Source organism: Tetrao urogallus, assembly GCF_951394365.1.
Source record: "Tetrao urogallus genome assembly, chromosome: 1".
NCBI classification, from domain to species: Eukaryota; Metazoa; Chordata; class Aves; order Galliformes; family Phasianidae; genus Tetrao; species Tetrao urogallus.
The window spans coordinates 58,892,721-58,908,080 of record NC_136813.1 but is presented as its reverse complement, the minus strand read 5'-3'; the positions used below and the strand labels follow the sequence as shown (position 1 = coordinate 58,908,080).

The window sequence follows — 15,360 nt, the reverse complement described above, 5'->3', positions numbered from 1 at the left end:
CCCATTCACAGAAGACATGCTCTAGAATTTTTAAGTATTAGGAGCCAAAAAATAATCAGGGCCAACAGGATAGTATAATATTCAGCCTGACCGTCATCCGCAGCCATAGATACACACTGTAAGAACCCCTCCGTAAACAGTGAATTTTATAAATTTAGCTCCAGTTTTTGCAGAAAGAAACTGGAAATTTATGCAGCTATTTATGCAGCTGCAGCTGCCATTGTTCATGGATATATTATAATTTTTTACACACATACCATTAGGGAAGAAAAAGTCTTGCTTCAGAGTTGGAAAGTCCGTTTCAGCTCCTGCTGTGGTAATTAGCATTTGATGAGGCTACTTGGTCTTACATGTAACACTTTCCATCAATACTTGGTGGCACCACCACGCATTAAGTGCTTATACATTATTTCTGGGAACATTAAGGCCCAGAGTGATTGCCCCAGTCATTGTTTTATGGAGTCAAGAGAATTAGAGAAATGAGTCACAGGAATCTTAAAGACCATTAGCCTATTTTTGTGGTATTTCCAGAGGACAGTACATCAGCCTATGTGAGTTGAATGTTTGAATGTTTTTCTCTTATTATAAAGCAGTACTAAAGAGAAATTCTAAGTAAGCTGTAAATATGCATTCAAGACATTAAAAGAAATTTCCCTGTGAATTAATGAATGTGATAAGTGCCCTGTGGTGAGACAGTGCTAGATTTGCTTTGAAGTCAAAATAGAGATTTCTGGTTGGTGATTTTCTTGATGATAGAACATTCACATGATAGCAGCAGCAGTTTTTTTTCCATAAAGGTTGCTGCAAACTGCAGTATTCCTGTACCCTGTTCACACTTTTATCATTGTTTTCACAGCTTCTGTTCCCCTCCAAGACCAAGTCCTGTGCTTTTGCAAGACACTTCCCTAATCCCTGCAGGCACTACATCTTTTCAAATTAAACAACAAACATGGCCTCAAAATACTAGTGGGAATCTAAAGTGAATCTACAAGGGAGAGAAAAAGGATAGTTTATGCTGGAAGTCCAGAGTACTAATCCTTCTGCTTTCACAGAGGTGTGAATAGGAAGAGAGAAAGGGAATGAATGTGAAATGAACTTCCAGGCTGAGCAGTTATTACCTTTAATTTCCTGATCTCTGTGGGCTTGTCAGTAATGTTTTGCCTGTCTGGTTGTTTTTAAATATATGTCAGACCTGACACAAGAGGCAACAGCATCTCAGTAGTGTATTATTTACTCAGGAGTATATGCTATAAAATTTAATAGAACTATATCATTATATATACATTAAAACATGATTTGTTGATGCTCTTGTAAATAACGCTTATCAGCTGGAGGAGGAATGAGACTTATCTGAGCTTAGCCTTGTTGCAGGAGCTTCTGTGAACCATGAAAGTTGTACTATTCATTCTCATCAGGAAATGTTGACCTCTGGGCTGCACAGTCATCTGTAAACTTCAGTTTTGTCAGCTAGCTGTGGGTCTCTTTGTTTTGGATGTGACCCAAACAGTGCCATTATTTATTTAAGTATCTAAAAACTGTATTGAGTCAGATGGAAGTTCTACGCAACATTCAGAATTCCAGGGTATTTGCACCTTTGTGCAGGCAGCCAGGCAAAGCTGTTCTGGAGCAGAGAAGAGCTGTTGATGTTGAGCTGAGGACTTGGGTCATGGCGAGTCCATCTGGAGGATGCCAGATGGAAGGGAAGAAGTCAGAGGTGGTTGTGTAGTGGCCTAAGTACCTGCGGTGAGGGCTGGCAGGGTCTAACTCAGAAAGCTGCAGGCAATCACTAGGTAGATATCCTCCTCATGAGGAGTGTGATTGCACAGCAAGCCTCATCTGGAAGCTCAGTGGCCAAGCATTTAAGGGCACTAGAGGCTCATAAGGATACAGAGGGCCACTAGAAGGCATTTTCAGAAATGAGTTCTATTACTTAGGTTGCACTAAAATCTGTGGGAATCAGTCAGAGAAGTACTTCTTAGTGCCTCCCTGAGCAAACTCCATGAAGTGCCTGTTTTTATTAGAGCCTCTTAAAAACCTGACTGTGAGAGACATCTTCTCTCAATATGGCCTAGTGACAGCAATCATCAGAGATACAGGAAGGACGAATATCCCAGTGCTGCTGTGTTAGGGCCCACTCTGTGTAATGTCTGTGCCATCAGAAAGGATTGATGAGTACACAGACTTCCCAAAGGTTATCCAATACAGAACAAAAAATCAGAGTGTTGTCTCAGATTCCCATTCCCCTGAGCAGATGAAGAGGAAAGGCGGGCATGTTTAGTACCTTGTTCCCTAGATCATGATAATGAAAGTACAACATGGCTGTTGGGCTAACTGAAGGAGGAAAACAGTCCTGCTGCCCTCTGTATGCTCCTGCAGAGACCCACACAAAACTATGGCAAGAGGAAGCAGAAAGTTAAGCTTCTAGCAAAGGTAATCAAAGTGTGAGGAAATAATAGCTGAGTCTCTCACACTAGACAGTGTGTATTAATCTTCTCGCAATTATTATCTTGCAAAACAATCTTGCAGTATTGTATCTTGTAATATGAGCTAACTAGTTATAAATGAAACAGAGAACAGGGAGCCTGAAAGAGGAGGCTTAGAAAGCCTTCACCAACTGTGTCAGGGGCTGTAAATGCAAAGCAGTGAACTTTCAGGCACGTAGCAGCAATCAGGCAGCCACTGAGAGAACTCATCATGGATCATGGGGTGCATGGAGCTGCTGAGAACAGTACTTGTCTGAAAGGCAACGCCAAGGCACGAACAGATGAGCTGGATTCAGCACTATGGAAGGCCATTGGGTCCTGCAGAGTAAAACTTGATGATGAGAAGCTGGAACGTAGGCAGACTGGCGAGAACCCCATCATGTCAAGCCTGCAGGGGGGAACAGCTATAGAAAAACTGAACCACAATCAGGAAGCAGGCGCTGATTTGGAGTTCAGATGCATATGATACTAGGCTGAGCGAAGTGGCAAAAATGAGCAGTTTGTAGGGTCCAAGGCAGCAGCACCAGGTGCAGCAGTATTACAGTAACAGACAACAGGCAAGAAACAGAAAATGAAGTGGGTAGAAAACACACAGGGCTATGCAGATTTCTTCAGAATTGGTCAAGGGAAGAAAGCAACATTGACAATTATGTCTTAATCCCTAGGACTGTATGCTGGCACAAGCATAATAGTAAAATAGAAATCATCTGGGCTCGTGCTTCCAGCGATGATGTTGCAGTAGCCAACACCTTCAGCAAAAGCAAGCAAATGGCTGATGCTAACACAGCTGTTGCTCTCTGGGGTTGAGCAGAGGTGTTGCAGAGGGAGGGCTGAATGATCTAAGGGGAGGATAGCAGATCTCTTGGAGGCAATTCATGTAGCTCCCATAAGACAGATGCTGGTGGTACAATGCAAAGAAGTTTGCTCCAGTTGATTTCCCAGTTGTGTGTTGGGTGAAACATGTCTCTCTGCCCAGCATCCTTCTCATTAACAAGCTCAAAACAAGTGAGGGATCATGCCCCAGCTATGCCTACATTTTAGGGTTGGTTGTTACTACCTCACTGATGTGACAGGGAGGATTAATAGAGCCTTAGCTGCAGAACTGGAAAGAATACTTAGTTTTACACATAGGGCTAAGAGCTGCCTGGAATCTTCCTTGTTTGAATGTGCAGCCAGAAAGTGGGGAAATAATGAGAAAAAGGAGATGTACTTGTCACTACAGCTTCATGATTGAGTGTGGATGTTGGTGAGAGAGGAGACAGCTTGCTGCTTGTTGCCAAAAGCTGGGGAGTCACAGAGCAGAGTCTTCATATTTCACTGCTTGATTTCTTAATGATATTGTGTTAATATTCAGCAAAGCAATATAAATTAGCAATGAAATATCAAGACATGACACTGTAATAATTATGTGGGCTTTTCTGGAATGAGGTGACCTTGAAATCCTTTAATTAAGTAGCAATGTGTGTCTTGGTTTAATTCAGTGTCATTTGTAAGTGCAAAGAAATGTCTCTGTGTTTCTGTTCCTAAAATAGACCAAAATTTACTGTTTGCTAGATAGCATTTGGAAAGAAAAATGCTGCACTGGAGGTCTGTGAACCGCTCAGAATCTTTGCTGTATGGAAGAGGTTTTGTCTGAACCTGCAGTTTGTACATAAATCTAGGATTTGTAGATCCATTCTACGTATAGATGTGCATCCAGCATTTGGTTGGACTTACAAAAAATAATCTTTTGCTCAGGTAAACTATTGCACGTCCCATCGGTCTAGCTCTATTTGAAGCCGTATATTTGAAGCAAAGATATGTTGCTACAGCCCTTGTCATTATTTCAGAGTAACTTTCTGAGCAGGATTCATTTTTTACGTAGATGAATAGGAACTTTGGTGAGACAACTCAAAAGAGTTTGCCCTCCATATTTTAGCTCAGCATTAAATTTTGAAAGAGGAATTATGGCACTCAGATTTGCCTTTCAATATCAGTAGCTGGAAAATGTACCTGCCCGGTTCTCTGTATGAGAGTGGTGGTTTATTTGCTGTGGTAAAAGTAGAGTATAATTTCTCCATTCAGAGATCCTCCTGTTCTGGGTTAAGCTGTTACCTGTCTCTTTAATAAGGAGAGTATTCCTCAGGACAAGAACCTTATAGAGGGATGTGACTACGTTTTGGAAATGCAACAATATGTTGTTCCCCATAGATCCATAAGTCATTAGCAAAATGAGAAAAAAACAAGCCATTGAGAGAAATGGATACCTTTACCAAAAAAGCTACTGTTGCAGAGATGTACGTGTTGAGCTGCTTTTACGGAGCAATCAAGTAGTTTTGTTTCCTAAAAGTTAAGACTTGCACACAGATTACATCTGATTTTCTCTGACGTGTACATAGAAATGCAGTTAATAAGATAAAATCCCCTCTGTCAGAAATGTGTTTCTAGAACATGTAAGCTTAGAAGATTTTTTAATGCAGCATTATGAAAGTAGTAAGTCTTTGAATTGAGAAATGATGCGCCTTCATTTCTGTTTCATGTAGCAGTGGGCTTCACCTTAATCCTTGCATGTTCTTGTATACTTTCAGGATTCCTCCTCAATTGGAACAGCCACGGTGGCTGGTCCCAGGACAAGTGCAATAATTGGAGATCAGGGAGTACCACCGAAGGTCCAGCTCCCCCTCAATATGTAAGCATTCAGCTCGTCTCACTCACTTCTTTCTTACTCTTTGTTTCCAATCATGTGCATGTGTACATGTGTTTGAAATCTGCAAGCATGAATCTCAGCTCAGGAGCACTGAGAAGAGAGATACCTCAATTTCTTACACAACTCAGCCTCTGATGAAGCTGAAAAATGAATCGTGAGAAGCAAGACATCCCTTTCTCTTTGAGACTCCTGCTATATTTTTATTACAGCTACATGAATCACCGTTAAGGAAATGGAATGCCTCTCAACTAGGGAAAATCTTCCTCCTTCATTCAGCTAAAGCTCCTTGAGAGATGTAGTCCTATGTAATCAAACATCTGATACATTCATCATTAACCAGGAAAAGGTGACCCATTTGCATTTTTTTCAGTACCATCAGCAAAGGCATCAAACTAACATACAAAGTGCAAGGGTATCATGGGCTTGTTATATAGCGTGTGGAAAAACAGAAGGTTGACTAGGTACAGAACAAAGTGATAGCCTTTGTTATAATAAATCTCTTCCAGTCTGATTGGCTAATTTGGTACCTGTATAGTCAAAGTTCTCAGCCCTTTCCTCTGATCACACATGCTTCATGTAAGCAGTAGAACTATATAGACACATACACATGCATATCAGTATTTTAGGGTTTTGTGGGGATTTTTTTGTTTGTTTGTTTGTTTTTTTGTTGTTGTTGTTTTTAATGAGTAAAATAATATCTGAATTCACAAATTATTTTCTAAAATAACCGGAAATGTGCTTTAAGGAAAATGATAGAGTTGGAACAGCAAAGGAAAAATTGTTCTTGGGTACCAAAGTAGGGCCTGCACACGTGTGGGGTATTACATGTCGCTGGGTACCCCGCAGAGAGGTCACATCATCACCCTGCAGACGCTCAGTTGGAGCCTATGTGCCCACATAGTGGGCAAAAATTTATTTCAACTGGTTCCATAATCAGCAGTATTTCTGATATTTAGCTGCTGAATTAGACCAATTCCTGGCTCTATGGCAATGCCTCTGCCCTTGTACCTCAGCAGCCCTCCCCTGCTCCCTTCCTTTCTTCTCATCTCTGAGAAGCAGCCTCATTATCCACTCAGACTTTTTGCATTGACAGGCCAAGCTCCAGCCAAGGAGTTAACATTATCTGAACTGAAGAAGCTCAGCCCAAGACAGGGCCATGGGAGTTTTGCATTATAACTGGGCTCACAGGTTGTTCCCCCAGGCCAAGACTGTGAGCTGTGCTCTTTCTTAGACATTTTTAGGGAACTGAGTTGGAAGAAGATTTTTTTTAGGGAGCTGAGTTGGGGGAATTTGCATAGAAAAACAGAAAAAAACTCATAGGAGAACTGGAAACAGCTGCAAAAGAAAGCAACTACAATCCACATTAGGGTGTTCTTCTCTGAACCTTCTTCCAGTATCTCAACCTGTAAATTACATTATTGCATGTAGTCCTTTGGGAAAAGGGCTAACTGAGTGTGACCATCTAAAATGTTCTGTCCTTTAATTACCCCTAGCTCCTGAATATGAGCCAAATTTAAGCAGTGGTTTTCAAAGGGAAGTTGAAGCCACGCTTTTTGCTACCTCAAGTGAGTGCGGTTCCCAGCACTTTGCATTATCCTAACAGAGCCCTGTGCTGAAGGATTAGCACTGAAGCATGTAACCTTATTTCATGTCAGGGTGATGCACTTTAATGTTCTGCACTTCAGATGTAGCCTCATGTTTTCCTTCAAGCAAACAACAACAGACTTGCTCAGGACCACCTAATTATATAGACTAAGCGAAAGATGTGCAGGAAGGTTTCTCCCATCTGTTGATTAGTGAAATACAGTTTCTGATTAGGTCGTTGTACCCCATGAACATGGTAAATATGGCCAGGCACATCAGCCTAAGAATGCCCCAAGGAGCTGTTACCAAATATTTCATATTCTGCTCATTATTGCTGTTTATTTACTGCCTTCAGAATAAAAATAAGGAAGTCTGCTGGTGACATAAAGGAGGAGAATCAGGAAAACTAACAGGATTTATTCAGCAATTATATTTCCTAGAAAGCAAATGTAAAAAGTCATGTATCATTTTTATTGGCTGCAAGTCTAAAATCACAGTGGTTATAGTTTTCATTATTTCTTTGGCTTGCAACTATCGGTTAGGCAGCAAACCTTCTCCCAGCTCAGTTCCCTCACCCACCCTTGAGCCTAAAAGCATTCTGCTGCACTTTGTAGTGTAAATGCACTTCCCATAAGTGTTTCCCAGTTTGTCTTAATCTCTCTGTACCTGTCAAACACAAAGACAAAAGAAAACCCAAAACTCAATGTACAACCTTGATCAAGAATCACCAGAAATCCCATTGTGCATTTGTGTAAAGGTGGCAGTACCAAAAAAAATTGGTGTTTTACAAAGGAAGTGTTGTTCTGCATGTGCATTCTTGCTATCCTATCCAGACTTCCTGTTATTCCCCAAAGTGCAAGCAATCATTCTTAATTTTCAACAAGGATATCTCTAAGCAGAGGGAATACCTTCAGGGACTTTAAGTTGTAGTCATTTCACAACATTAGACATGTCCCCAAAGTAGCAGCGGAAGAACAAAAGAGAGATAAAAAGGAAGACTCTGAACAAAGGGAATAAATAAATGCTGTAATTAAATAAATAAGAGGCTCTATGTACTGAGACTGGCACTAAATATTTGAGTATACTTGCATATAAAACATCCACAGCCAAATTATACCTCTGAGCTATGTCAGCTTCTGTCACTTTTTGCTTTGCCTACACAGTACAAGTATTACCAAACTATATCAAAATAGTTCAGTGTGTTGTTTCTATAACTGGCCAGCATAAGTAGCACAATGAAAAGTGCAAGAAAAGCAGCCTTCAACATTTGTGAGGTAGCCTACCCATAAGAAAAGCTTCTTCTGAAAATCCACACAGTAGAGGTGGCTCACACCCTGAAGCTCAGGAATGTATGCTTCGTCCAGACTTTGAGAAGCCTTCCTGCCTGGGTCCTGGTTGCACTGACTGCGACTGCTCCTTCTTCTTAGATTGCTACTAAATTCTTGAGCTGAGAGATGCTTTGTGGCAGTGTTTTGTTTCTGTTGCACCCCATGTGGAAAGTTTGCTTTGCTAATCTCTAAATTACCCCCTCCCTTTAATCTCATTAGCTGTTCCCTTATTGTCTCAGCACACAGCTGATCTGTCTCTGCCTTCCTTGTTCCTTGTGCTGTAATGATGCCCCTTTTCAACCACTGCTTCAAAGCAGTGTTTCTGCTCACCTTCTGCTCCACGGGGCTGGAATTGAGGTGGTGACTGATGACAGCTTTGTGTTTTCTTTGTGTGACCTCTCCCCACAGCTACCTGGCCCTGTATGCGTACAAGCCCCAGAAGAATGATGAGCTGGAGCTCCGCAAGGGCGAGATGTACCGGGTCATTGAGAAGTGCCAGGATGGCTGGTTCAAGGGGACATCTCTGAGGAGCGGCATGTCTGGGGTCTTCCCAGGGAACTATGTGACACCTGTTTCCAGGTGAGGACTGCCAGCCAGGGTGGAGGTGCCTGAGATAGGGTAGGAAGGATTCTGGGTATGGAGGATGCCGAAAACAAGGTGGCTCTGCTTTTAAATCACATTCCCCATACCTGAAATTTTCTAGTCGATTACAGACTTGGGTAACATGACGTGCTGGTGCAGCGTCAGTTATCCACACTCTCAGAAGACTTAACTAGTTGCATTAGGTGACAGCATTTACAATCCCCAACTTTACAAAGTCTGATGTTCCCAGCTTTTATTGTTGCATAGAAGGGAAAGACTCTTTAGCAGGGTCTGCTATGACAGCCAATTTGCTACTTACTTTGCATTGTATCGTAACTACTGGTCATGTACCAGGAGCAAGGAATATTTGTGGCTTGTTTTGTAGTAGCTCCTCATCTAGATTCTGTTTTTCTGAAATCAGAGCTATTAGATCATTTAGAACAAGACTAACGTTTGAACCATTAGCGTTCAGAAGTGATAGAAGAGTCCAGCAAATTGTTTCATTTTAACTACCCTTATCTGTTGCATGGGATGAGAAAAGGAAAGAATAGCATGTATGGGGAGGAAAGCCATTTGTCAGAGTTCGGTATTGGAAAAGAACAAATCAGAGTGTTTCTGATCCATCCCCTGCTCTGAAACAGTCTGAAAGCTGAGGAGAAAATTCACAAGCATCCCCAACTGCTTTAGCACATGTACACCTTGCAGACAAGTGCTGCCATGTGTGTGCCCATCTCTCCTTTGGAGCAACTCTGGGTTTGCAAATTGAGCTCATCTCTTCTCATGCGCTGTCAGTGCATCCTCCCATAGGCACACAATCCCCCCATCTTTTGTTTCTCTGCAGAGAAAGGCACTCCGCCATTCAGAGAGTGTTGATCTTCAAAAATTGGTCCAGGTTTCTTCCATCTTCAGTTTAAACGAAGTCTGAAGTCTATAATATGTGGTCTGGGCAAGAACAAAATAAAGAGCAGATGAGAAGATGATGACTAAGCCTGTTGACAGTCCTAATACTGCATTTTAGCTTAAAAAAAAAAAAAAAAAAAAAGCATTACTTCATGGGATCTTCACTACTCATCAACCTAAATGTATTTACCTGATTTTATAGAGGCCCTCAACAGCTTTCACTTCTTGCCTCTTCAGTTCTTAATTAGTAAAGCGATTTGTGCTGAAGTGTTGTTGATCTGAATCAGCAAGACTTCATTAAATGCAGCATGTCACAGCTAGAACAAGACACAAAAGTGCTGAAGGGCAAAAGTCCTTTCCACAAAGCCCAAAAGCAGCTTTATGATTATATTTATGATCCTGTGCACTAATTAAGTTTCTGTGTAAATCACTGTCAGTGAGAACAGCAAGAAAAATCTGCTAGCAACAAAATACCTTATTTGCTGCGCTTTAAACTTGCTTTGTTCCTTTTCATTTTGACAGTAAAGCAGAGAGTTAGATTCGTACATGGTTTTCTGCCACTCCTTACAAAACCCGAGAAAAAGAAGTTGACCACGAATTTAATAACAGTGAACTAGATTTACAAGCTGTCAGAGCACATCTGAAGAAAGGATGGTGAGAAAGGGGCAAGCCTCTCCAGGTAGACTGAAAGACATATTTTGACATATCCAACTTCCACCCAGGAATACTGGAGTCACAAATGAAGTTTTTGTACCTGTTGGTGTACAGTTGCCTGAAGGCAGCCTTCAGTGCACTACTAGGTGTCCTTTTCTGGCAAACCCAATCTAGCACAAATGGCCAAGCCAGTTCCAGCTGATCCTTGCTCCTATTCTGCCAGCTTTTCAAGGCAGATGACAGTCAAAATTTCCATCTGGTGGGATTCCTAGCCTCTTCCTACCCAAAGGCTGATGAAAAAAGTTTGAAGGAAAAAAATCAGAGGAATTACATTTAGCAAAATGTAATCCAAGGAAACCCTGTCTAGATTTCATGGTGTTCAAAAGCACCGACACCATGGTGTTTTTCCTTCTGTGTTTTTCTTTTTTAAGAGAAGGGACAGAGGAGACAGCTGTTTTCTAAACCTTCTAACTTTATCTTCCACCCTGTCCTTTGGCCTCTCTATCAGAATTTCACTCTTCATCCCTCCACTGTCTTCTTGGGGTTGCTTCTAAAGTTTACCTTATCCTCTGAATTGCACCTGATTGTTCAGCATACTCCCTCTTCCTGCCTCTCCCACACAACTGCTTGGGACCCCAGTAGTTTTTCCAATCCCACCCCCATATGTTGGTCTTTTACCCTGTCTGTTATATCCTCCTCCTTTGCTCACACTCTACAATGTCTTATGTCCATTTCCTCCATAATTTGTTCTGCATCATATCCCCTTTGCTGGTCTTTGCTGGTGGAGGCCCTTGGCACATGGAACAGCCAAGTAGAAGAGGACAGCACAGAACTCTGTTTCATAGTGTCTCCTGCTGGGAAATTACTGAGAAACCTGAGTAAGAAACTCAGCAAGCGCTGCTGAGCAGCAAGTGACTTTGTCCATTGCTGTCCTCCTGCCCTGGTCAGAGAGTTTCTAGCTCAGTGGTAAGAGGAATGAGAAGTGATTTAGACTGAACTCACTGCATGACCTCGTTCCTCCCTGCTGAGGTCTTCATGGTCATTCAGACAAGAGAAAAGTTATACATGCAGCTTAAGATAGCAGGAAAAGAGGGGCCAATTATTGTTGAATTTCCTTCCCAGTAAGGGTAGCTGCAGTCTCTTGCCTTTTCTATTTTCTTAGCGAGTCTAAGCTAGGGCTGATTGCACAGGTAAAGCTCAGGAGGCAAAGCAAAGCTCACAGGTAAAGCAAAGGAGCTCAGGCAAGCCCACCCCTGCCAAGCCTGCTGCTTTTCAGTCCCCTTCAAAAGCCACGCGCCAATTTGCTGCTTTCCATCTTGTTTTCCATCTGTGAGGCTCTAAGCAGGTTCGACCCTAAGGAAGATCTCCAAGTCTGTTTTAATTATTGCTCCATTATTGCCTGTAAAATAGCTTCTGGCCCATAAAACAACATTTGGGAGATACTAATTTCTTCTGAATTTAGATTTGCATTCTCAGTAGAAATTATATAGACAGAAGCATAGCCTAAGAAAAAAGCTGGTTGGAAAAATTATCTTTTCTGTTTTCATCCTACTCGTCTTCACATGGGATGAGGGGGTAAAAATGTCCTCTGGTGTACTTATTGTGTCCCATAAAGATACAAATAAAGCTCAGTTTAATACTCGAGGGAGTACTGCGTTGAGTAACTGGGGCTGCCCATCAGCATGGTGTCAAGGTCTCCGTCTCCACACAGGGTGCCAGTGGGAGCCGGGCAGCCCAGGGCCAGCGCAGCCGGGGGAGTTCAGGCCCCGAAAGGAGCCCCAGGATCCATCCACCCTGTTGGGGCCGTGCACGCTGCTGCCGCCACGGCTGTCAGGCCAGCCGTTCCCATCACAACTCCTCAGACGCATCCCCAGCTACAGGCAGCCTCTCCACAGCTGAACAACTGCCTGAGGTACTCGGCACAGCAGCCCGCCAACCAGACCCGCAGCGCCATGCAGATGGGTACGTACGTGTTCCTGCAGGAGCCTCCACAGCCTCCCCAGGCTGCCCATCCCCGCAGCTTGCTTTCACCAGTTCCAGCACAGCTCCGCATGGAATAGACTGTGCTTTATTTGCTTGTAATATTTATAGGCTTCTATTGATCTCTGGGAACCGCGTTGTGTTTATCAGATTGTTCTGTTGCTACAGCTGAAATAGATTATGGTGTTTACAAATATTTATTCAGTTTATCTGAGCGAAAGCAAGCACCCCGCATACTAAGGAGATTAGCAGTCCCAAGTCCGGTTGGCACGCTGACGGAGAAATACTGCCCGTATCACAGAGCAAGGAACGCACATCTTAAAATTAAGAAGCATTTCATTGGGCTGCAGGGATGAAAGGTATTTATTAGGCAGAAGGGGAGCCGGTGTTAGTGATAGAGCGAGAGATCTGAAAAATACTGCCACCTTTTTGGAACAAGAATAAGAGCTTCTCACACCAGGGGGGCTCTGTTCTTTCTGGGTTTCCGTTTTGATGTATGGCACAATTTTCTGGAGCACAATTTGTTCCCTCTTCCCTGATGTTAAGCAGCTCTGATGTTGAATAAAGTAAAAGTAAATCCTGCGGTGGAACTTCACAGAAAAATTTAAAACATTTTGTTTCTGATATTTTATAGGGATGTGAGCCATAGTGTTTACAAAGGCAGATCAGCAAAGGCTGTGAGACTGAGGTCTTTGATACAAAATGAAGCAAACCCAAATGAGCAATATAGTGTAGTGTAAGTCATGGATTCATACTGTTTGAAGCCAGAAGGGACCACTGTGACCATCCAGTCTTACTTCCTGCACAGTCCAGGCCAAAGACAAGACAATGTAATCAGATACACGTGAATTTGAATCTGGAACAGAGCAAGCTCCTTCTGCTCAGCAAACATCAGCAGGACTTTACATTGCAGCCACGTCACACGGGGGGATATTCTATTTATTCTCTTTTTTTGTGGTTTAGAGGGCTGCTGCTTTCCCCTCAAGACAATATGAAAAGCTCTTCTGCTCCTGCTGTGCAAAGGCAAAAATGTCCCTTCTTGCACAGGGCTCGCAGGGTGCTAAGGGAGAGCATCTCTGGTAGCTTAGCTTCTGGGAGCTTCCCTGTGCCTCCTGTGCCCATGCAGACAGGCAGGTGGTCTCCCCTGAAGTATTTTTCTTCATAACGTATGTCCTGACTGATATACAGTGGACCACTGCCCCTCAAGAAGGTCTCTAAAGTCCTGCAGGATGAGGTAATGCACATTCCCTTTTTGAGAAGCCTTCCAGGAGAAGCAAGCTGGCACAGTATTCAAATCACGTTTTCTGTTGGCTTGCAGTATGTATGAGTAACAAATCAATTTTGCACAAGGCCACTAATGTAGGAATACACCCAAAATGAAATATGAGTGGTGTAGAACAAAAATAGCCTTCAGTGAGCATTGCTAATTAATAGCATGTTTGATGCAGCACAGTCCATATCCAGAGATCCCAGAGCAAAGGCATACATTGTAACAGTAAGAAGATGAAATTACAGAAAAAAAATGTGAGAGCCTTGCTCACAGTTGATTTTTCTCAGGCCTTTTATTTTGCTGGTTTACTTGCTTTCTCATTCCTTCGTGTTTATAAACACTGAGGACTATATGAAAGAATTAATGTACCTAATATGATTATCAAATTAGTCTTCCACATCCAGATAAATGCTGTGAAATTCCATTGCGGTGCTTTTTCTTCAGATTTAGGAAAGCCATTCCTCTCAGCAGCCAGTTCAAAACCTTGACCCTGCAAGCTTAACCATCTCAGAAAATTAGATTTCTAGCATCTGAGATTGCTCATTACACGAGCTTCAAACAGGAAAATCAGGAGATAATCGGTTCTAGATATCCAGTGGTACTCTGGCTCTCCAGAAATTGATTGCACTTTTCAGTAGGTGTTCTTGGTAATCCAGGGAAAAAGGAATTGGTAACTAATAATAACAGCCTTGAAGGAGTCTCTAATAACAACTTTTATTGCCTTTCTCATGCTACATCTAAAATCACTGCAAGATTAAGACCAGTTAATGATAGTTTTGTTGGTTTTCTATGAACAACATTAACAGAAAGAAATGTCTAGGGTCAGAGTTCCTGCAGGGGAGAAACATACGAACTTCAGAGGTGCTAATCTGATGATTTCTTGCCCATTAGGTTCAGCATTATATGGCATAAAGCTGAAGGATTAAATTTCCTCCCAACCACATGAGTACGCAGCTGGTAGTCAGTGTGACAAATGACACTCCCTGTCATTTTAATCCTGGTAATGGGTGCTGTTGCTAACTATAGAAACAAAAAAATAGTGGTTGGAGTTGTTCTAGCATTGTGGCTTAGTTATAGACTGAGTGAACTCCAGTAGCTGCCTTTGGTACCGTATTAAAATGTATCCTCCAGATGAATTAAGGAATCCACAGATCAGTGCAGTTGTCTTGGTAAAAGAAATTTGGCTTGTTGACATAAAGTTTTTTGTTGGGAATGGTAGTTTGGACTTCATCTAGAAAGCTGCAACAAAAACAAGGAGGGAGGCAAAGTGAGTGCCCAGTGACTAGACTGTGCTTTCTCATTTTAGATAGATACCCTGACCAGCAGAAGAGGCCACTGTTGAGAGGATCAATAGGTTGTGCTCAGAAAAGTGTTCAAATGATCAGATGTTGCACTGGTGCAGAACTGAATCAGATTATGAAACCTTGAAATGTGAAATGGGTGTTTGCCAGCCAGTTCTACTACTGAATCGTTTAAATGGGGAAATGTCTGAGTGTGTACTCAGCTTCTGCTCTGTACCTACCTGAAGTGTAAGTAGATTACACCTAAGCAGTCAACCAGTGTGGAAGTCAAAGGAAGCATCATTGTGGGAAAGGACCTGGAGCTTTGTCACGTTTCTGAAACTTGGGATGTGCAACAGGCTCACAAATCTCTGGAGTGGTGACCTCAGCAGTGAGTCGTGGTCACTATTAAACAGCTGAGCACCAGTTCAGGTTCCTAATGGTTACAGCCAGGGTGTGCTCATAAGGGCAAGCTAGACTAAAAGGCACTGCACAGTCTCTGAGGGACCTCGCTGGCAGAGATGAGGCTGATCTCAGAAAGTCTCCTGTGGATTCCTATTTAGTTTATCTTGCACAGCTCAGTGTTGTGCCGCTGATCATTTTGTTAAAGCTG

The 15,360-nt window shown here is 42.4% G+C and overlaps 1 protein-coding gene across 1 annotated transcript in view; it reads left to right on the top strand.

Annotated features, from left to right (window-relative positions):
* Positions 1 to 15,360, top strand: part of SH3RF3 (SH3 domain containing ring finger 3) — a gene marked incomplete at its 3' end in the record, with an annotated part of 231,043 nt that overhangs the window by 185,341 nt on the left and 30,342 nt on the right. Inside the window, exons 5-7 of the mRNA XM_079542119.1 lie at positions 5,051 to 5,151; positions 8,490 to 8,660; positions 11,929 to 12,179. Of these exons, the coding sequence (XP_079398245.1) occupies positions 5,051 to 5,151; positions 8,490 to 8,660; positions 11,929 to 12,179 (523 nt within the window). The remainder of the gene's footprint in view (positions 1 to 5,050; positions 5,152 to 8,489; positions 8,661 to 11,928; positions 12,180 to 15,360) is intronic.